The sequence below is a fragment of the Columba livia genome, chromosome 7, assembly GCF_036013475.1.
Source record: "Columba livia isolate bColLiv1 breed racing homer chromosome 7, bColLiv1.pat.W.v2, whole genome shotgun sequence".
Classification (NCBI taxonomy): Eukaryota; Metazoa; Chordata; class Aves; order Columbiformes; family Columbidae; genus Columba; species Columba livia.
In genome coordinates, this window is record NC_088608.1 from 26,133,456 (window position 1) to 26,156,436 (window position 22,981).

At 38.3% G+C, this 22,981-nt stretch overlaps 1 protein-coding gene and 1 long non-coding RNA gene across 3 annotated transcripts in view; one reads left to right on the forward strand and one right to left on the reverse strand.

The window, feature by feature from the left end:
• Positions 1-1,087: 1,087 nt before the first annotated feature.
• ZC3H15 (zinc finger CCCH-type containing 15) lies at positions 1,088-13,456 on the forward strand. Of its 2 annotated transcripts, none has more exons than XM_065068925.1 (10): positions 1,088-1,323; positions 3,790-3,891; positions 6,231-6,342; positions 8,097-8,249; positions 9,220-9,311; positions 10,276-10,458; positions 11,152-11,298; positions 11,452-11,556; positions 11,797-11,923; positions 12,649-13,456. In XM_065068925.1, the coding sequence occupies exons 1-10, from the start codon at positions 1,246-1,248 to the stop codon at positions 12,840-12,842; spliced, it is 1,293 nt and encodes a 430-aa protein (XP_064924997.1). In that variant the 5' UTR covers positions 1,088-1,245; the 3' UTR covers positions 12,843-13,456. The 2 variants fall into 2 exon arrangements, with proteins under 2 accessions (XP_064924997.1, XP_021145767.2); XM_021290092.2 differs by lacking the exon at positions 1,088-1,323 and adding an exon at positions 1,762-3,008.
• The window catches only part of LOC110360024 (uncharacterized), a 70,513-nt gene continuing 56,512 nt past the window's right edge, over positions 8,981-22,981 (reverse strand). The window contains exons 3-4 of the long non-coding RNA XR_010473708.1: positions 21,434-21,504; positions 8,981-9,110 (exon numbers count right to left, since the gene is read on the reverse strand). This is a non-coding gene — a long non-coding RNA (uncharacterized LOC110360024). The remainder of the gene's footprint in view (positions 9,111-21,433; positions 21,505-22,981) is intronic.

Genomic DNA, 22,981 nt, shown 5'->3' on the forward strand with positions numbered 1-22,981 from the left:
GTGGAAAAAAACAGTACAATGTATTGAATTTGGTTCATTTCTTTAATAGTGAAAGATGCACACATAACATAGTGAAACAGAATAGTCAGTAAAGTACAATGGGCTCTTTGATGACCCATAAACACCTCTAAGTTAATCATTCCCTTGTCATTCATTAAACTATTCATAAAGTAGTTAATAAGAACTAGAGTAGTGATCTTAATTTTTAAGGTAAAGAAAACAGAAAAAAATCCAGAAGCTTGAGTCATGTTAAGCCTGGTATTTCTATTGCTATTTATTTTTTTTTTTTAATTGAATATTGTAGATAGTACTGACTTGTATTTACTCACAAGTCTAGCCTAAGCTAGTTCAAAATCTAATGCTTAATGCAAACTAGAACAAAGTTGCATAAATTCCCAGAAACTAGAAATAAAATACTGTTCTTCAGTCTTAGAAGAATGAATCTTTTAATTACATGTGTCATAAAGAAGTACAATCTCAACAAAGATGGATTTGCCTGCTCCACACTAAAGGTTCTGGATATGACTGATTACTACAATATATCTTGGGTCATTTTGCACACTTTTATCCTCCCCAATATTTATGGTAGTACATGGTGATTTATTGGCAATAGCATTTTTCAGACATTCAAGTCTCAATCTACCAGATCTCACTGGCAAGAGGTTCTGCTCTTGTTTATCTAAAAAGCCAGTCGGGTACAAGAGGATCTGCAGCCTTTCCTAAAAAGGAACCTTCACCAAAATTTAGGGCAGCTCCCTATATGTCAGTACAGAATTGGGCCCTAGCAAGTTTTAAGCTTTGTGGTTTTCCTTTGATTGATTCCCAGAACTGGCTTAATTATTTCTTAGCTGGACCAGTGATCAAAATACAAAATTCATCATGTCAACTTGCAAGGATGAAGGACATGAACTACTAAAATGACAGGTTGAACACAGTCAGACCACAAAGTCGGCTTTTACAATCTATAACACATCTCAGCGAGGACGGCGCCTCCGCACGCCCCAGCCCCGCGTTCGGCCCGGGGGGCGGAGCCCACTCCGGGGTTCCCCGCCCCTCTGTGACGTTGGGCGGAGCGCCCGGCTGTCGCTCCGCCACGCGCTGCCTGCCGGGAGATTATTGGGCCCTCGCGCCCTGCCCGCGTTGCCTTCCCAGCGTGCCCCGCGGCCGCCGGATCAGTTGCGGCCCCGCGGCGGCCCCGGCCCCGAGAGACCCCGAGCGAGAGCTGAGGCCGCTGCGCTCCCCGCCATGCCCCCCAAGAAGCAGCAGCAGCCGGCGGGGGGCAGCAAGAAGGCGGACCAGAAGAAGAAGGAGAAAATCATCGAGGTGAGGCGAGCAGGGCCGCGCTGGGCCCAGGCGGCCGCTGCCGCCGACACCGAGCGGGCCGCTCTCCGGCCGCTCCCGGGGCCTGGCGCTTTCCGCGGGTCCACCGGGACGCGGCAGCGCAGTTCCTGTGCCTCCCTGTGCCGTGCCCCGGCTGCGAGTATGAGCGCTGCTGCCGGGCTCCCCAGACCCCCGCGGGCTGCCTCTCCGGCCGGAGCGGCCGCGGCGATGGTCGTGAAGCCCGAAGCCGGTGTTTGCGGGGCCGCAGCCCAGCCCAGCAGCACCGCGCCGGCGGTTGCAGGTTCCGTCGGCGGCTGCGGAGCTGTGGGGTCACTGCCCATGTTCCTGTCAGTTGTGCTGGTGGCCGCTGCCCTTCTTGGACTGGGGATCGGGGTTTCAGCCGGAACGACTTCTGGGCAGAGCTAGTTTTGGGCTGAAGGTGATTTGACCAGAGAGCTCTTCCTTTCCCTTCTCCAGATATTTGTTCTGTGTGTTCCTGTATTTTCTGAGCCTGGCTTTTCGAGCTGTAGCTTTGCATTTCTCACTCAGTTTAAAACCTGTGTGTAGTTTGTTTTGGGTCTTTGTGATACAGTTGCATCTGTGTGGCTCAGGAGCCACTTCCTGGAGTAACAATTTAGTAAGTCTTTCGCTGAGGTTGAATATGAAATAATTTGAACGTTAATCAGTAATATCTCATTCTCTTTAGATATAAGGAAGGAGTTCTTCCCCATGAGGGTGGTGAGGCACTGGAGCAGGATGCCCAGAGCAGCTGTGGATGCCCCATCCCTGGGAGTGTCGAAGGCCAGGCTGGTGGAAACTGTCCCTGCCCGTGGTTTGGGTTGGAACTAAATGATCTTTAAGGTCTCTTCCAAGCCAAACCGTTCAGTGATCTTAACTGATGCTCAATTCCGTGGTAAAACAGATTTTAAAGAAGCTGTTAGAGGTGTATGTGTGTGGTAATTATTAGGATGGTCATGCAAATCTTCTGCTATACAAAAGAAAGTGGTGTTGAATGTACAAGGAGAGAGCAGTTATAAGAAAATGAAATGTTTGCCTATATCTATTGGCATGGAAGATAGAAGCAGCTCAGCTGTTCAGGCAGAATATTCATGTAATGCAAATGTTCTTTTTGATCTAGCACTCTAAAATATTATTTCTACATTATTTGGGAATGTTAGATTGCAGTCGTTGTTCTCACTCTCTGTTGGCTTCAGTGTTTCTGATGTTCTTGTTGAATCTAGCTACATAGGATAATTCTGGTTTTTAATTATTAAAAAACCCAACAAAACCAAACTAAAAAACAGCTGAAAGGGGGGAAAAATGTGCATTGATTATTGACAACGATCTGTTACATAATTCACATACATGGGAATATATATTCCATCTGGCAGTTGTTACGGAAATCACGTGTGTGAACTATGTATTTTCTTTCCTGACTAGTTATTTTGACAACTTGCAGACTCTTCAAATTAGCATGAAGTAACAGAGGACCAGCTGCTGTTGAGAGGGGATATATTGTAAATGAAAACAGAGTAACTCTGGAAACTTGGAACTGTTTATTCTGTCATTCTTTTAGAATATACTTCTGGATTTTTAAGGTTTCTAAAAGTATGTTTGAATTGAGGTATTATCACTGGATGAATATCTGTTGTTGCTGGAAGGAAAAAAATACTAGTGTCAAATCAAAGGTAGGGGTAGGTTTTTAATGAAGGTATTTCTAGTACAGAAGATAATTTCTAATTCACATACTCCTGTGAGAATGAGCTTTTTAAATGGAGTTCTTAATAGGTTCGGTGTAGAAATCTGTCTTAACAATAAAACTGGAGATAAAGAGGAAGAATTGGTTCAGGCGGTAAACAGAAACATGATGCAATGGAGTTTAGGAAGTGCATGCACCAGTCTGGACTTGACAGAGGGGAAGGATGTCTTCAAATTAGTACAGCTGGAAAATGAAAAGCTTAAAATACTTGAAAATAAAAAGTAATATATTACATGGGGCAATATTTGTCTGCATAATAAATATGTAACATTTATATATGAATACTTGAAGATAGAAGTAATAAGTGATTTCAGGTAGACAGCAGCGAAAAAAAAGGCAGTATTTACGGCTATTCAGTGTTCACGTTTTCCTCAGAGATTACTTGAGTAGCTACCAAAAACATCTTGTCCTTTTGCTTTGAGGGGCCTGGAGACCCTGTGTGTGTACTCGTATTTGGACACAAGTAGGTCTGGTGATAAAAGCAACAGCTCACACAAAAGCAGCATTTAATAGCTGCTTTGGAAAAGCAAATTTTGAAGATGGTGTGAGGGATCTAAATATTGTCCATAGTGTTTCTTGGATTGGGTGTGTTGCTAGAGGAGACAGTCTGTGTTTAACTGAAAACCTGGCGGGAGTGGCAGGTCTGTCTTGTTTTGGTAACAACTTAAACTTGTTTCAACTAATGTGGCTGTATTTATCTCTTGATTTAGGATAAAACATTTGGTCTAAAGAATAAAAAAGGTGCAAAGCAACAGAAATTTATCAAGGCCGTGACTCACCAGGTTAAATTCGGTCAGCAAAATCCACGTCAGGTAAGCATTTATTGTGTAATTTTTCCCATTCTATAGTCAAATAATCTTTTTTTGTAATTATAAATTGTCATATAATACTAAAGTAGAAAAAAGCTGAAATGTTACTTGCCTAAAGTATTGTGACTAGCACAGATTTAACTAACAGTCCTCTTGCAAAGCTTGTCTAGCTCTGAATTAGGTACCTCTGTACAGGATGGGATTTTGTTGGTTTTTTTAAAAATAAATCAAAAACCAAAAAAAACACCCAGCCATTCCCCCCTAAACTCAACTAACAAGGGTGGGTTTTATGTTTACATAGTATTTTGAAAGTATCAATTAAGTTTAAGGTGTAACTGAAATTTAATTGTGGAAACTGGTGATCAGCAAAGTACAGTTGGACATTCTTTTTTCTTCCCTTTAATTCACACTTGATCTAAGAAATAGTGAACAGTTAAAAATAAGAGTAGTTGTTACTAATACTGAAACTGGAATTGAGAGAAGAATAAATAAGTATAGGCCCTTGTGTACTTGTTGTTCTACTATTTATTTTAATAAAAAGTAGAAACAAGTATGACAAGTCTGCATCTATTTGGTGAACTGGTCAAAGAAACTGAATTTTTGAGCCACTGTCTACTCCTCTGGTTTTCTTTTGTATAATGAAGTAAATTGTAATGTTTAGATTCTACTTAATCAGAAAGCACAGATTTCATCAAAATATTATTGTAATGACAGTGAGCCAAGTCTCTTATTCCTGAGTGCTGGGGAAGCTGGTTGGTAAGTATTTACACAGCTTCCTGTTCTATGAATAAGCCTGTAAAATAATGACACTTGCATCAGCTAAATTCATGATGTCATAATGTATGTTAAATTCCGTAAATAACACAAGTATTAACTAACAAATGTCAAGGATGACTTTACTTGTAAAGTTGATATTTGGGTCATCAGATCTAATAATTTCTTGTAGTGGAAAGCACTACTCGATGTCCCTTATGATTCTATGTGTGTGTTACTCAGACGGTTCTGAAACTTATGTATGAAATCTTTGAATCTGTAGCATGTATAGGTATACCAGTATGTAAATTAACCAACTGAAAATAATTTGTTTCTCAAATGCTTGTAGCTATTGACTGATGGATGTTGGAAGCTAATTTTTAGAACTGATTATACGGTTCTTATTTTGTAAAATAGTTTTCAGTTAGGGTTGTCTCTGAGAAGGAAAGAAAACTTAAAGGCAGGGGTTTTTGTGTCCTGAGATACAAATAGAAATGGTGTTCATATTTGTGGTTAGTGTTTGTTTGCTTTAAAAAGAGGCAAGCTTCATCTTCGTGCTTTCTAGAATGCTGGGGTGAAACAAAAGCTTTCTTAAAGTACTATTCTTCATAGTTGACGTGTGGGTCTGTATGTTACATAAAATAGGATTTGTGAACTTATAGTGTGAAAACTGACCGAACTAATCAGTTCCTTTTTAAAACCATCTGGTGTATGTTATCCTAATTCACCATAAGAACAAAGCTCATTTTTTAATATTACACCATATTTTACAAATAAAGTAGACCCCATACTTGTATAGTGGTGTTAGTTTCACTGCCTTCCCTTAAAGAGTTGAATTATCTAATAATGTTTCCCTCAGTACTCTGTTTTCATCCCTCTCTGTTGCTCTGATACAGATACAGGCCTTTTCTGGCTTATCCAAAAAGAGTAAGGCAGAGTCAGGTTTTTTTCTTATTTACAAACCTTCCTTTCCTTAGTGAGCTTGTTGTTCAATCTTGGACCCCTAGTATCTGTAAAAAAAAAAAAAGTCTTATAAACCAGTGGTTATCACTGAGACATTGATGTGTCAAACTGATATAAATTCAGACATACAGTGTTCTAAAATTGATTATCAAATTCTAAGGACAGATTTCCTGAAATTGCTATGGGGATATGTGAAGAGAAAGAGCAAAGCAGCACAGAGGGGACTAGAGAGAGATGGTTTTTGCACAGATCTGGAAGTAACTGCTAATGTGTCACAGACGAGCAATTTCCTCTCCCAGTCTCAATATCTTTCACTTGATTTCCTCGCCTGTAAAGTTGGAATAAAGGTTACCGTGTCACCTCATGGTACCTACCAGCATCTCACATCCCTGACAATTTGCATTTGGAATCTCTTCTGTCTGAAAGGGCGGTACCGCTAGATGGCACTGGCCACGCACACAAGGGCAGGAATTCAGAGAAATGCAGAAGTCGCAGGTTCTTTCCCTCTTCCCCTTATAAATTTAGAATGGTTTCACAGAATCACAGACCTTAATGTACAGTTCATGTGAAGCGAGTAATGTCATTCTAATTTTATAGTAATAACTTCAAATTTGGGGTCATTATAGGCTGCTCAGACAGAAAGTGAGAAGAAATTAAAAAAAGAAGATAAGAAGAAAGAATTACAAGAATTAAATGAACTCTTCAAGCCTGTAGTTGCTGCACAGAAAATTAGCAAAGGTACCAGTAACTAAATTATTTGAATTTATGTTCTCTTATTCCTATATAACTTCAGGTAAAATAATCCTTTGAAAATGCCAGTTCATTTTTTAATGGAGTAGATATGTCTGTTTCCTTCTCTGTCTAGTGTACCAAGTAGTTTGTCAGTAACGATTTGATATTTTTTTTCAGTAACTCGTTTGGGGTTACTAGGTCATTAGGATATCAAAAGCTACGTCAATATTGACAGGGAAGCTATAGATACAGTTTCCTTAATTAGATGCTTCTGGTTGAGTGGCATGATTTTTTTGGTATGCATGATAGTATTGTTTAAAGCAGCTTGTCTGCTCAGGGAAACACGAACATGCAGGTATGACAAGGAATAAAATATGATCACTGTTGTCTTCACAGAAAACTTGTGTTCAAATCAGAACTGTAAAAAATTTCCAGTTACTTCTGTTCCACCTTACAATTAACAGTAGGACTTGGGTTTGGAAATGTGATCTTACTTGAACTCAGTTATTGAACAAACTAGTTTTGTCATGAAATATAAGGTTAAGAGTGTTTTAATCTTCTAGGAAACTCTGCAATTGGCTACCATGTGGGACGTAAACAAAACAAAAAAACACATGTAGGAATTAACTAAATGTCATGTGATTAACTCTTTCCTTTATTCTTCTGGAACTAATGAAATTATGTGCAATAATTTTTTATTAAACATGTGTGGTTTACATATAAGTTTTGAAAGCACACCGGATACTTTGTTCATTGTGGCACTTAGCAGCAACAAAGGCCAGTTTTCTGTTTATGATCTGCAGTGGTCAGCTTTCTCCAAATATAATAGTTATTGACTTAAAGTTATTCCAGAAGACTTATATTGTTGTAATTAAAGCTTTGCCTTTCTGTCAAGATTGCCAACAAGGAGAGCTATATTATGTGAAGTTCTTTCAGGGATCTACTCAGTGTTTAAAAAAACCAAACAAACCAAACACCAAAAAAAAGCAGATTTTTAGTTAAGATTTCAAACAGGTGTCATTGGTGACCTGCACCAAGGATAAAATCAGCAAGTGAAAAACTCAAGTTTGACATCTTAGATGAGCACTTAACAAATATTAAAAGTAAGGTATTTCTGATTTAGTTGTGTCTCATAAATAAGTTTCTACCTGCGTTCACTTTTGCTCTCACCTCGTAATGGTGAAATAATTCCTTTGGGATTATATTTATTTAAACTGTAGTTAGGTTGATTGAATAGCTCATAGTATAACAAAAATTGCTTATTTTGGAGGTTATGAGTAGCCACCTTATTTCTATTATTAAAGAAAAAAAAGTGGTCTGAATGAGTGCAGGTTAGAATATTAGGATTTATTCCAGTGTGGTGTTGATCTCTTAAGTAAACTCTGACATCCAGTAGATGCTTTGCTGTGTATTAGAGGCAAAAATACTTCGTTGTATAGGGAAGAAGTTGCACGGAGTGATATCTCATATGTATTACATATATATATGAATGAATAATTCCTGGGGTGCAGTGCTATCTGTATTTTTTTTTTTAACAGTCAAGTGCTAGCTTTGATACTTAATGCAAATATAATGCTATACAAAGTAAATATGACATGTTCAGGACATTAAGTATTTACTTTCGATGAACCTCACCTTAAACAACTTTCATTCTCTATAGATTGTAAAGATTGTATGATCCTTGACATTGTTCTCAGAACCTCTAACACATAGCTTTTGCTTAAAAATAGTATTAAAATATAAAAACTTTCTTTGCACAGGTGCTGACCCCAAATCTGTGGTTTGCGCTTTCTTCAAGCAAGGACAATGCACTAAAGGAGACAAATGCAAGTTTTCTCATGATCTGTCTTTGGAAAGAAAGTGTGAAAAACGAAGTGTCTACATTGATGCAAGAGATGAAGACCTTGAAAAAGGTACAATACTTCTAGAAAATGAACTATTCCGATTCTGAAACTGGATTTTTATGATTGAGTCTCCTTGTGTTGTGGTTTTGATGCTGAAGGCTCTGATCAATGACTGAGACAATCCATACCACCATGTTCAAAATTATGAACAGTGAAACTTGTTTGCTCACAAGTATTCTTTAGACCTTGTTTACAAAAGAAGTATGACCTAGTGATATTGTATGGTAGTTTTAAAATTCTGCTGTGTGATCTATTATGTCATACAAGTAGCAGGTTGTACAGTATTTGGTCTTTCTTAGAGTTGCTGACTTCTTCTAAGTTGAATAAAACGGAGGTGCAAAAGGAGGCAGTGTAATGAGCAGCCATAGTTGCCTTCCAGAAAATGTGTCTGCCCCATTGTGCACAGTTCTAGAGTTCAGCATACTTTGGAATATTTTCTTCCTTTTCCCAGATGATTTGTTGGCTAAATACTCTGAATTTTACTTTAACTTAGCAGGGGTTAGTGATTTTACAGTCAAAAGAATCTATTTTGTTTTTCCACAATTCATCATGTCTTGGTCTTTATTTGAGTTTTAGCCTAAAGTAATATTATAGGATCCCATAGATTCACTATTGCTGTTGCCATTGGTGATCTTGCTCTTTTAATAGCATGTTCTTTTAACTTCAACACAGATAAGTTGCTGTTATCTCTCTTGACCCTCAAGTTAAATGATCTCTATCTCCCAACATTAGCCACCAACCTTCTTTTCAGTTGTCTTCCTTTTTTTCTTCTATAAGTTTCTAAGACTTTTGAGGAAATGATCTTGTGAGCAGCATAGGAGATTTTGAAGACTTCATTATAAAGGCCTGATTTATTTTCCATTCTATAAACTAAAATGTAAAAATGGCGCATTAAAACTGTTGTTAGGGAGAAAAGCCACTTGACAACATTTTTTAGCATTTGGAATTCTTGTGAATTCTTGTGTCTGTCTTTTTCTAGATACAATGGATAACTGGGATGAGAAAAAGCTGGAAGAAGTGGTGAACAAGAAGCATGGTGAGGCGGAAAAGAAAAAACCCAAAACTCAAATAGTATGTCTTTTTTTTTTTTTTTTTAAATTGAGCTGTACTAGAGTTAACTGCAGACTGGTATTAGATATGTTTATCATTATCTAAAGATTTTGAGTGGAATATTATAACAATATTCTGAGTATACAGTTTGGCTGATAGTATTACTAATAATGTATTAAAAAAAAAAAAACCCACACCCCAAAGCTCTTTCAGCCATCACAAGGTATTTTCTATTTCTGTTGTAAAATAGAAATGGGTAGTAGATTTAGAGTTTTCAAAATAGAGATGCTAAAGGAATTAGTCATGTATCTAGGGCATCCTACTTGTCTCCTATAAGGTGGAATTTACTAATGGAGTTATTAATGGTTCCTGACCTCTAACTTCAAGAATATTCTTCAGTTTGGAGACTAAATGTTATAATAGCACAACCTCTTTTTTCATTCTTTTGAAGTATTTTACCTTGTTTTCAATACCAAATAATTAAATGTTCTATTGATACTGCCTAAATTTGCAAAAGTTAAACTTTTTGGCCAAGTTTGAACTGTGAATTGCTTGATAAGAGTCCCAGAATAGCGTCTTTACCTCAGGATCTTAAGCTGGAAGGTTTAACACCTGAGGCAGGTTCAATTTATTTTTATTAACATGACACAGCTGTTGGTGAGTAGAACAGAAAGGCTGTCAGTGTGCTTTTACAGGCACTCTGGGGTTTGTAGTCATGCATAACTGCCTGTCTTCTGAATCAACCTTTATTTTTATAATTGGGATTATATTAATGGGAAAAAACTGTTGACTACATGCCTTATAGATAACAATTTGCACTTCTTTTGTCTGCTTTTTTAGTAGCAATGCATTTCATGTGCCTCTTCTGTTTTTAGCATGACTGGCTTTGAATTACTGTACTTCTGACAGGTAGTGGCCATATGTGTAGAGTAAATCGCTGGGTATGAAAAGAGAATGCAGTGCTAACAACTGATGTTTTACACAGGTCTGCAAATATTTCCTTGATGCTATTGAAAACAACAAATATGGTTGGTTCTGGGTCTGTCCAGGCGGAGGAGACAACTGCATGTATCGCCATGCTCTCCCTCCAGGTTTTGTATTAAAAAAAGACAAAAAGAAGGAGGAAAAGCAAGATGAAATTTCTTTAGAAGATCTAATAGAAAAAGAGGTAAAGTTCTCAGACAGGTACCTTTGGGTGGTGTTTGTTTTCAGTACTCTGAAGGGACAGTTGCTAATAACTTCCTAATTAGTAATTAGAAAGTATAAACTGTTTTTATAGCTGCATGAGCTTGAGGCAGGGTGAAGGACGCAAAATGTTTGATTTGTGTCTTTGGTTAGAAACTATTACCTAGTGAATAGATTGAACTATAGCTGCATATTTAGTGCAGGTTCGCTAATCTTTTTTAGGAGGCTTTTCTTACTGCTGTGTTCCCTTTGTTTGCTACAACTGCTTCTATGGGCCTTTCTTATCCCCAGCTCACTGCCTCTAGTGTTCTCTCATAACTCTGTAACAAGGAAGCAACACCAAGAGAAAGGGCCCCTCTGAAGGCGTTAGGTTGCTGCTCTGCTGGTTTCTGTCCCCACTGCCTGGCAGCCTCAGTTTGAGGAACCTGAGCTGTTGTTGGTTTCTGTCCTCTTCCACTTCTCATGTTAACTTTCATGTCCATTCATCTCGCTAACTGGAAAATTGTGTGTTGAGTCAAACTTTGAGTTGCTGGTACATGTTTAACAGTGGTGGGAGTGAAGAAAGAGTTAGAAAGAAATGTGTTTAATTGGTTTCTGGAAAGGCATAATTAAATCTCTGATTTGTTATAGCCTTTGGAAACAATTTCTAGCATTAATCAGTCTCTTTATTTGACAGCGTGCTGCCTTAGGACCAAATGTTACCAAAATTACCCTAGAGTGTTTTCTTGCATGGAAGAGAAGAAAAAGACAAGAAAAAATTGATAAGGCTGAGCAAGATATGGAAAGGAGAAAAGCAGATTTTAAAGCTGGCAAAGCATTGGTGGTACGTTCTACAGTCCAATTCTTAATGCAAGAAGAAAGAGTAAATTAGTTTTTGTGGTAAGGTAGCTGGCCTGGAATTGCTTTGCCTTTTTTTTTTTTTATTACAGCAGTATGAAATCTATAAAGTGATTAATATAATTTTTTTCGTTAATAGATTAGTGGACGTGAAGTATTTGAGTTCCGACCAGAGTTGGTTGATGCTGATGACGAAGAAGCAGATGACACCCGTTATATTCAAGGAACGGGAGATGATGATGAGGTAAATAACAGTACTAGCTTGAATAATATTTCAAGTTACATTCAAGTTTGAAAACTTCTCATTTCTGCTCTTATAGTGCAACCAATAATCTTGGTTCTTAATTTAACACTGCTACACGGTACACATTTTGTCAAAATTTTTGTTTCAAATAGAAGATTTAAAAAAAATGTAGAAATCCTGCAGAAATAAGAATTTCTGTAGCAAAGTAATTCACGTGAAGCATCTTGGCTTATTTTTCAGGTGGAAGACCCTGTCTGCATAAATGATGTAGATTTGAACCTCTATGTCCCAAAGGCTGTAGATGAGACTGGTATTACTGTGGCCAGTCCTGAGCGATTCAGCACATACGGTTTCCTGGAAAAAGACGGTAAGTTCATTATTTAGGCATCATTGATATGGGAGTGAATTGTTAAGAGCTTCCCAAAAGGTAGATGGAGATGAATTATTGATCTGCTGGAAATAAGGGTTTGTTTGAAAAGCTGGGGAAGTCATTATTAATGATACGTGTAGTTACTAAAGGAGCAGTTTCAAGTAAATTCTATGCACTTCTTATATTCTTAAATTCAAGTTTGAATAAAAGCTAGTGTTATGGCTGCTTCAAGTAAATCCTCAAGATGTTTGTTTTAGCAGCTTCCTTTTTTTTTTTTTTTTTTTTTTTTTTTCAGATTTGGTAAATGTTTAAATGAATAATAACAAAGCCCAAGCTTTTCTTCAGTTTTTCTAGCTGGCTCGAATCAGCTTCTAATTTGTTAGAGCAAAGCATTGATCCTGGTGTGCTTGTGGAACGCAGGCCCTGGTCTTTAAGACCCTGAATCCTTTCAGTGCAGACAGTGAGTGTGAGCAGCTCATAGAGTTTGACCCTACTATGAAAACAGGAGTTGGAGGTGGTTTTTTTAACCTGTTTTAGTAACTGATGATCCAAATCTATATATTAATCAGGTACATGCAATTTAACCAATAGAAGTCTACATAAATTTCAGAAAAGTAACTTCTTTATTGTTTTAGAACTTTAAAGCCTGTTTAGTGGAATTGTGAATTAGTGATTAAAAAATGTATGACACTGAAATATGTAAGAACTGTTTTTATTTTCAGATAATAAATTAAGTGAAGCCTCTGGTGGCGATATAAACAGCAGTGAGCAAAATGATTTAGAGGAAGATAATGATGGAGATGGGGAGTTGGAAAATGGAGTAATTGATGCAGTTCCAGTTGATGAAAATCTTTTTACTGGCGAGGACTTGGATGAACTAGAAGAAGAACTAAACACTCTTGATTTAGAAGAATGAATTTAAAAGCTCAAGTGACAAGTTAAATCCATGTGATATAGTGAAAACTGACTACGTTTTTTTCTCCTTCTTGAATAGAATTCTTAAACAGGATGTTTATGGTTATCCAGCTGATTCTGATGGGCACGTCATGTACCAGGAATCTTTTCCTTCAGTCTCATCTACTCCAGTCTTGACTATGCTCACAGTAAAATATTCAGATTAGCTCAGAATTACCTGCCAGCTGAATTTGCAGAAAATGAGATTGTATCTTTCCACTAAAAGTAGGAAGTGTAACTGCTCTGCCAGTATGCAAGTGTAAGTGAGCAATTTGATATCAGGTACAGTATAAAAATCGAAGTATACATTCTTCGCCAGAACTGCATTTTTATTAGTGATTGTGTTGATTTAGAAACTGCCTGAAGTGGTTTTAGGCAGCATACTCTAATGGAGCTGATGCAGATTATGCTCCTTGAAGTGGTGATCAGCTTGATTTGATCAGCTGGATACTGAAGATAGCGATTGTGAACTGATACATCATATAATACAACATGGTGCCCCCTGTTTAAAATGTTTTAAACTTTCCCACTGCCTTTTGCCAACAAAACTGTAAATAAAAACTATCAACTTTGAAATACTTGTGCTGATTTTTCTCTGTTAAGTTAGGATATATCAACTTCATTTACTAGTAGTAATAAATATTTTCTCTGGTCCTGATAAAGAAGTGATGATGTTGGCTTCAGCCACATTAGGACTAACTGCAGTTACAATTTCGTTTTCTATACTTCATGCAGTGTAAAATTTAGCAGCTGACTTTTTTCCCCTACTGTTCTTACCTCCTACCCATCCATTAACTGATTTGATACACTCTATACATCACTCATTGCCGTTTGACTCTTACCCCTCTGTGTTTCATGCATTAGCAAAGGCTTGAAGCTCTGCAGAGCAGGGATGTTAGAGTCTAAAAAATGCCTGTCATCTCAGTGGTGTTCTATAAATAACACAGAGTTATGCAGTAGGAAGTTGCTTCAAAGCAGAGCAGGCTCATACCCTGCAGGGGCACTTATGTTGGGCTTAAATGAAGCCAATGTGCCCTTTGAAAATTCATCAAGTCCCTGCCATAAAGATTTTTCAGTGGTGGTGCTTTTTCAAGGGGGCTGTAGGTTACGCTTCCTTGCCATACTCCTAATAGTATTGGCAACACTATTGCTGTGCTAATTATACTGTATGTATTGATTTTATTTTATTTTTTTTCCTAAAGCTTCTAAATTACTACTTAAAGACCATTAAGATTTGTGGCATTGTTGGTGAGCTTTCTCGAACTGCTTTTGGGTGGTAATATTAGCTTTAATGGTTATTTTTGACACTGCGAAATTGACTCTTGTATCTCAAATGCTATTTCTAAAATAGCTGACTCGACTTTTTTTTTGCACTTCCTGGGATCTTTGTGGAATGTTTCTCCTATAGGAACAAGCAGCAGTGTTTGGAGAAAGGCCTACTGAAATTGACTTCTAACTGTAAGTGTGTAAGGAAAAGCTGCGATATCAGATATAAATATTTCTTTATGGAGGTTATTCTCCTTTGGCCATAAATAAGCAGTGTTGACAGATCATTGGATTAAACTGGTCAGCAATAGGATAATGGGACACTTAGGAATTCGATTCATATTTGAATGTATGCTGCATAATTTTTCAAAGTTGTATATTTTAAATGGGAATAAAAGTAATTTAATCGTTATTAAGGATGAAAATGGCTTTCTATATTTTGTCTTAGAGGCTGGTATATTGTATATAAGACTGCTCTGTTTTGCTTATCTAAATAGGTTAAATCTTTTCAACAGTTGTATCATTGTTGTTAATTATTTGCATTTTACAGTGGAGGGGTGACAGGATAACTCATTGTGATTTCAGCTTGTAAAACACTGAGGTAATGGGCAGAGAGGGAGTGCCTGTACACCCTGTCGGGTTTAAGGGGCTCGGTTGTGGTGTGAAACTCCTGTGTGTGTGTTTCATTTGGACATCAGGACAGCTGCCTTGTGTATTTAAATATGTTGAATATCCATAAGTTAGCTGAAGAAAGACTTAAGAGGCAGTAGTTACTGACAGATGACTTCCTGTGGCCAAGAAACAATAGTTGGCTGTCCCTTTTTGGTTTTCACCCTTTCTTTTCCACTTGTTCCAGCACTTCCCCTGACTAGTCTTGTCTGCATTTCTCACCATGAGCACAGGGGGGCTGCTTGTAAAGAAGTCTTCTGTCATGGTGTGTTCAGTGTACTTTGGAGTAGCAACATGCTGCTGCTTGTTCCTTCTGCATGACGGTAGGCTTGAACCTAGCCTCTTAAAAGTTTTCCATCTTAGGAGTTACAAAAGCCTAAATTGGCAGCTGACAGAATTTCAGTCAATAAATGCTCAATTAAAAATGAAAGCAAAGGCCTTAATTAAGGTATTATTTTTAGACTATATTAGAAATGAGCACCATGATAGAATGGAACCCACCTGAGTGTGACGTGCTGCTGAGTTGTTCCTGTTGATGAAAGTTACCCAAAATTTATCTGATGTAAAGTGAATGAGTCAATTATGGGGAAAATGAGATGTCATCTGAATCATAAAATGGTGCTATCTTCATTCACTTCAGTGACTGGACAGTTTGTGTGGGAGCAGGAGGTGGCACACACACATGAGGTCTGAAGTGCATACAATGAGAAGTGTGGTGTAGCTGTGGCTCTGACACTTGTGGAGGAAAGAGCTGGTGGAGCACTCTGCCTTCACAGCACCTCTTACTGGATTTCTGTCTGGGCAGAACCCATTTACAAAGTGCTGCTGAAAAGCCATGCCTGCCCTTCCTGAGGTTTGCTGTTATGCTGGCAGAGTATTTGATGGCTTTACATTTTGATGTATGTTAAAATACCATTTCCATCACACACAAAAACTACTTGAACAGCATAAGCGGGCTGGCTTTATATTTTCTGAACACTTTTTTTGAGAGCCGTGTGATTGAACTTCAGGCTTGCCATTGCTGTTACTCAAAGAGCTCCGTACTTGTATAATATAACCTGTTGATAGAGCCCTTGAAAAAATAGTGTAAGTTACTGCCAGTCTTTACATTTAAATTTTTATCTATCTACTAGTTGTTTGCAACAGAAACGTTGCCATTTCTTAATGGACACTCTCCTCATCTGCTTGTTATGCAGGGGAGGTTTTACTATTGATAAACTTTGTGTTGAGCAGTGGTACTTTCCTTGGCAATTCAGTGTTGTCATAATAAGTTGTTTGTTTAGCAAATAGATTGTACAGAAAGAATCTACATATATAAATTAGTATATTTTTATGAATGCTTTCTTTCACAGTTCTTTAGTCAGATGTGAGGAATATCAAGTGTCAAAAACCTGTCTCAGGTATTCCGAAAGCTGATTTCTACTTACTTTGTGATGTTTATGCCTCTTTTTAAAAATCACCTGAATATGAGTAATGGAGGCATAAATATTTTGTAAGCTTACATATCTTGCAAATAACATACTTGGAAACTTGGAATAAGCGTTTGATATTCTTGTCCCATGTGCTCATTTTGTATAACTTACTTAAACTGTACAGGGATTGACTAAACCAAAAATCTTACGAGGTTAGATCTTCCTTTCTCTCAGAGTGGATTTATTACAGCCATAAACTGAGAGAATGAGATTGCTCTCATGTGCAAATATCTCTCCTATATATTCACCTGAAATATGTCAGGAGAAGAAAACCCTGAATAACATGAACAGGAATAGAAAGAGAATTGGAGAAATGAGGCCTGGGAAGGCCAGAGGAACTGCAAAAACCTCATACCAGCAGCTGTACTGCATCAGATGAAGAGACCTTTTATCACACTCCAAAACCCAGATGCGTGGGGAAGAAAAAGGCAGGAAAAGGACAAGCCTGTGTACTTCCAGGAGCGCTTGTCTTATGTAGCCTCTGGCTGTTTTCAGTCTAGAAGATGTTCTCCACCAGGTGTACCTTGTGTCCCTTGGTGGCTTTTCCTTCCCAGTATGTTCCTTGCTCTCCCCCTTGAATCCCTCTACATTTTTAGCATCTTCGGAAACCCAACAGTTCCACAGCTCTGCTACATCTTGTTTTAAACGTGACTCCTACTAACTTGTATTTTCCCCTAGAGATCTAATAATACTTATAGGAGGGTATATCTTACACCTTTCTTTGCTTTGACTTGATGCCAAAGGAAGAAAGTAGATTAAAAAAAAAAAGTGAACATATTTCAGTTTTGAAGAATATGATCGCTTGGTGCATTTCAGTGCTAGAAACTTTTTAACAAAATCAGATACTTTCTTAAGGTGCTTGATTCTTCACTACAAATGGGCCTTAATCAGCGAAATCTTTAATGAAACAATCTTTGTTTCCCGGTTATGTACCGGATGTATTTTATGTAGCTATGATGACATTAAGTGCTTTTACAGTAATATCTGCAAATCACCCTTCTCTCTTTCCCTCATGCTCGTATTAGAGGCTTAGCAGTGACCTTGGCTTAGTCTGTCACTTGTAGTTCTTTCATTTCAATAGATGCTCTGTCTTTTTACAGAGAGTGGCTGTTGCTGGTATCAGAAATAAAGCCAAGATGTTTTATTCATTGATGATGTTATAGCCCTAATATGTGAACACAATAGGTTTCCTCATAACACATTATTGAAATGAACGGCAAAAATAATCAGTTCTTTTGATCATAAAATAGCAGCACTTTATTTAGTGAAAAAGCCCTCAGAGATAATCTATCTTTTACATTTGTGATTGAAAATGGTTAGAAAGTGTTATAAGACATCTGGACATAAATTTGAAGAAGCCTGACTTAAAACTAAAGAGAAGTTCCCAAAGAATACGCTATCAGAATGCAAAAATGAGATGGAGTCCTAAATTAAAGCAAGATGCAATGGAAAAGAAAGCATCACAGCTTTTCTTTAACACAAACAAACAATAAACTCCCCACCTAAATTACTATATAAAATACATGGAGAGAAGCAGAAGCATTTCTGAAGGAAAAAGAGGAGCAAATTATTATAGAATGTTTCACAGAGCAAAATATTCTTTGTACAGTTGGCCACTAGAGAAATGTGTTCTGTGGATGCTGCTTCCTAGGTCCCGTGGTAGAATGAAACTGTTTTGTCAGCATGTAATGTAGGTGTAGTGCATCTCTCGGAGTTGTGGAAAATCAGCTAAAACGTTATTTTCTCGTTCCTCTAATAAATTTTAACAGCTTGCTATTCTAGGAGACCATTTGTCCTGATCATGTTTCATTTCCATTCCTGTTTTATTCCTTGGTTTATGTTCTGACACTGAAGCTGTCAGTTGTATGCTCTAAATGCTGCATGTAGAGATTGGATTGAACACATCATGGTAGGCTGGTCTCTGTACAATAATGTGAATCCTTCACAAGCTCTCAGTCAATGTTTTCTACCAATCTGGGTAGCGTCTGACATGTCAAGTAGTTTAGTTGTCCTGGTTTGGGAACAGTAGGCTACTTAAGAAAAAGACTAATTGCCCTCCACTTTAAAAATTCTACACCTGCAACTCAATGCCTCCTTAAAATCAGGTAACAGCCAAGTTTCTAATCAAGAAGCCTTTAATCTTAGCTCTTCATCGTTTTTTTGTGTTGTCTGTTGCCTTCTCTCTGTTCCAAGTGAAAACATGACATAAGGGAGGCTCTTCTGCCTGACTTCTCTGAACTGTACCAACCAGTTTAGTGCGGGCTGTGTCAGCCAGTGCTGCCTCTCCTTTGGGCTCCCTCCGTGTTGCCCAGTATGGTCTCTCCTCAGGTGGCCCTGCACGCTCCGGGGATTTGCTTATAAAATGGAAAGGAGGAGAATTATGAAAGTTGGTTGGAAAGGACATAGCGAAGATCTTACCTCTTTGAACATCTGTCAGACCAGAGTAGAGAATAATAGGAGGGGACAAACTATATGGGATCAATGGGAGTTTAACTGCTGTTGTCACACCTTTGTGAACTTTCTCCTTGAATATGAAGTGGTTGGGTGTCAGAACTGTACTTTGTGTTGGTAGAAATCAGCCTTATACCACAGGCTTTTCAGTCTTTTTCTTGTCAATACAGAAAGTCTGCGTTCTATAAATAGCAATTCTAGATTTTTGTGTCCCACAACAGTATCTTCCACAGACATATGAAGTTACAGCTCTGCATGTTTGCTATACATAAATAATTGTCCATTCTTTGTATGGGGAGTCAGGATGGAGCAGAATGAGGGCTCTTCCTCCAAGAGAGCAAAAAAATTAGAGTTTTTAAATGTGCTCTTTCATCAAACACAGAAGCGCCTGCAGTTTCTAGCACAGATAACTATTGTCAGTACTAACTAGCAGGCTGCTTTTTGATAGATGCGAAGATGATTTGTATTTCTGACATTCTTTCACCAGCAGCACCCAACTAGGAGTCTATTACAACATCCTCCTGGCAATTGCAGGTTTATGTCTTAAAAGCAAATGATGATAACCTCCCAAAAAAACAAAACCAAAAACTAACCTGCTGATGTTAGAATGATTAGAGACCTTATTCTGTATTTATCTGTTTTCTTTAACTTTATTTTTTAGGTACTTATTCTTTAACCTAGGAAAAATGTAGTGACCAGGATAACATTTTGTAGATAACAACACACCTTGGTTTAATATTAATGCCAGACAAGACAGTATCCTATGGATATAGAAGATCAAATATAGTAGTTTTCAAAGTGAACATGAAGTTGGGTCTTTGGTTTGGGAGAAATGGGATTTTTTGCATGAGGAAGAGGGAGGAAGTTTGGACTCTGGGCCATTCTGTAAGATGGTACCAAGTCTTCCGAGGCCCAGAGGCTGGAGCTGATGGCCGAGCTGGTTTAGCAAGGCCCAGGGTGTCTGGGCTCAAATACCTGGGACACTTTTTGAGAGAGAACGGGAAGGAAATGCCTTTTCCCATGTCAGTTTGTCTTAATGCAATCTTCCAGTGCTTTCGTGCTTCAGTGTAGAAGAATATTGAGAGTAACAGGTTTAGTTTGTTAGTGGATTTCTGAAGTATTAAGGCATCACAATATCCCTTTTGCTATCAGATAGAAAGGAGCTTGGCTCTATTGTACTCTGTTGCCTTTCAGTCCTACTTGCTCTGCATGTGATTATTGTTTTGCCATAGAATTCTTCAACACATTTAAAGTCTGAACTCGTTATTAAGCACAGAGCAGTGTGAAGAACTTTGTTTTGTATTTCTAACCATTTTTTGGTAAGTTTTAAACTTGGTTTTGTTCCCAATCCTTTAGCGAGAACGTAGAAGTGTTACTGTAATACAGGAGCACTAGAGGACAGACGCTTCAAGGCAATAAGTGGTATTATGTTTCTGGAACAGTAGATTTAGAAAAAGACTGTTCTTTGAGCTTTATTTGATTACTTGGAAAATGCATGATGGAAAAGTAATGGAAAAATCTGTGAAAAATTCTCAAAAAACAGGGCATAAAGTTCTACACATTGTCATGCTTTTACTGAATAGATTATTTGCACTAATGATGGGAATGGCAATATCTCTGTACCAGGAAGCAGTGGTCTCCAGCATTTCTGTACAACCAGAAGCAAGCAAGAATGTAAGAAAACTAGAAAATGCTTCATCATCTGGAAATTCTCCATAACTGGCAATCTCCTAGGAAGTGCCCCTTGTCTTTGGTGCCTGTGGATCCTGGCTGCAAGGAGGTGGTGTGTTTCTCTTTGCTCCCAGCAGAATGCTGCTTCACAAGTGTTTCTGCCAAGCAGACTCACTTCCACTTTCTAAATAAGAACTCTGTGTGTGTTCTAGTAACGTGCTCTGGGTGCACCTGCTGTGGCTCATGCACTCATTAGAAAGGACTGTCCTTAAAATTATCTGAAAACAATGAGAGGCAATGGAATAGGGGGGTATTTAACTTTTTGTGTCTCTATTACACCTCATATATGCATGGATATTATTAAAACATATTTGATGTTGTGTAGGGAATATTATAGGCTGGGTTTTTTCCTGATCCATTTCTCCTTTACTGCATTATTTCCTGTTGATCCTTCTCTCTAGAGTAAAAATACTGTTTAAAAATATCCTTTTCAAAGTACTGAAGTCTTTGGAGGTGTTAGAGTGACATCAGGATACGTTTGTTTGTTAGATCTGCAGAATTGCTCTGTGAAGAAAAGCTGAGACACGCACATGATTTTATAATGGCTAATTTTGTCAGACTGAAGAAATATGAATCCTTTTGTGAATCAAGCAGAGCTGTCCCTGAATTTGATTGTAAGAAATCCTAATGTAAAAAAAAAAGGCCTGGTGAGTAACAAGCATTCTCTAAAACACCTGAAGGGGATGGTGGAAAGACATTGACTAATACTGAAGTAACACAGGTAATGGTACTGAACAAATCAGAAAAAATCCTGCTACAACTCACTTCCTTGAGAAGAGAGACTTGAGAGCTGTTCACCAGCTAGAAGCTGATTTTACAAACATGGTTATACCCTCATTGTCCTAAAAAAAAAAAAAATCCATTATCCTGTAGCCTTGGGCTAAGAACAGCTTTTGCATGACAATGAAATGAGATGTTGATGTGGTGAGTTGCTCGTAGGAGCAATAAGGCAAATCAAGCTTACCGCATCACTGTAGTGGCTTCCTCATGCTTCTCACCCAGTAATACTTGCATAGTTTTCAGATTTTCTTTTTTCTAGAAAATTAACATTAAAGATTAATATTAGACAAAATAGAAATAAAAGGCATCAGCTAACCAAACCAAAATATGTGAAGTCCATCATTTTGGTCAAGTTAGGCTTGCTTTCTACTGCCTCATTAGAAAGTGAGTTATTTTTTAAAGATGTGTCCCAAGCAGCTGAGCTGCTTTACAATCCAAGTGTCTGGATGGCACAAGAGCAGAATATGTAGTTAAACTCTTAAGTCAACAAAGGCATTTCTGGGAGACTAATTTTAGTATTGATGACCAAATCAGTGCTAATCCTTTCCTGGCTCCAGATATTCGTGCTACTGATCCTGTGGAGCACTGGACCCGCTGGGAGGCTGAAGCTCATCACTCACATACAGGACATACTGCTGAGCCTTTTAAATAGGACCATTGTGCCTTGCACATCCGCAGTTTTTACCAAATCATAGGATTTTGTCCATTTTTTTGCTGATAAGTGTAGTCTCATGAGGAGGAGACATGATTGCAAAGGAAAAAATATTCTTAACTGCTCTGTTCATGTTACTGGCTGGAGACTCAGGAATAGCAAAAATGGAAATGGTACCTGTCCACCAGAAGTGCCTTGCATCTTGCACAGTTTGTTCAGCTGTGTTAATAATCAGTTGCATAAGTAAAACCTAACAACTTGTAACAGGAAATCAGTTTTATCTGTCAAATAATGGAAAGCAGTTCTTTAGACTCCACAGAATTCCAAATTACTTGTATTCAATTATAAATACAGATAAAAAGTTGGCTTCTTGTTAAAAGGAATGAGAGTTTCTCTGCCCACTTCTTTGTGGTTAATTTTCACCACTGAGTATCTTAGTCAGTAACCTGTAATTTGAAAACTAGAGATAACAGAAGAGTAAATACAGCAACATGTAATTCATTTGTTTACATTCCGTAGTACGATCTCGGTAGCAGCTGTTTATCTGGTTGGTAGTCCTACTGAGAACTAAACCAGACAGTGAAGAAAAATCACATCTTCACTGAAAGGGTGATTTTTTGCTTTACAATAGTGGAAAAATCTGGTTTAGGCTTTGATTCCTTTGTCCGTGGTTGTATCAGTCATAGCAGCTCAGTGCAAGCAATGAAGTCACTCGGTCTCTTCCGCAACACAAAATGTTTTGGTTCATTTACAGTAAGCTTGGCTGGGGTTAGACGGACAATCCCCAGCCTGTGCGCTTCGGATTTTTTCCCACGTGGAGGCTGGGGGTATATTAAACACCATATAGGGAGCTGTGGCCGAGCTCGCACGCTGTCTGCACCGAGCGCCTCCGGTGGCGTTTGAAGGGCGCCAGACAGCGCTGCTGCCGCCGCTTCCGCTGGGTGACTCAGCGGCGGGAGCGGAGCAGGGCGCTGAGTCAGCAGAATCTCAGCCTGCTGCACCTTCCGTGGCCCGGGTGACGGGAGAAAGCAGATAGAGAAACAGCTGGTTAAAAAGCCATTATCTGCTTGGGGACAGGAA

Bases quoted from the DNA above. Each gene is read 5' to 3' on its own strand.
- ZC3H15 (XM_065068925.1), top strand. From the start codon at position 1,246: ATGCCCCCCAAGAAGCAGCAGCAGCCGGCGGGGGGCAGCAAGAAGGCG. The intron at 6,343-8,096 runs GTACCAGTAACT...TTCTTTGCACAG, and splicing joins TGCACAGAAAATTAGCAAAG to GTGCTGACCCCAAATCTGTG. The intron at 9,312-10,275 runs GTATGTCTTTTT...TGTTTTACACAG, and splicing joins AAAAACCCAAAACTCAAATA to GTCTGCAAATATTTCCTTGA.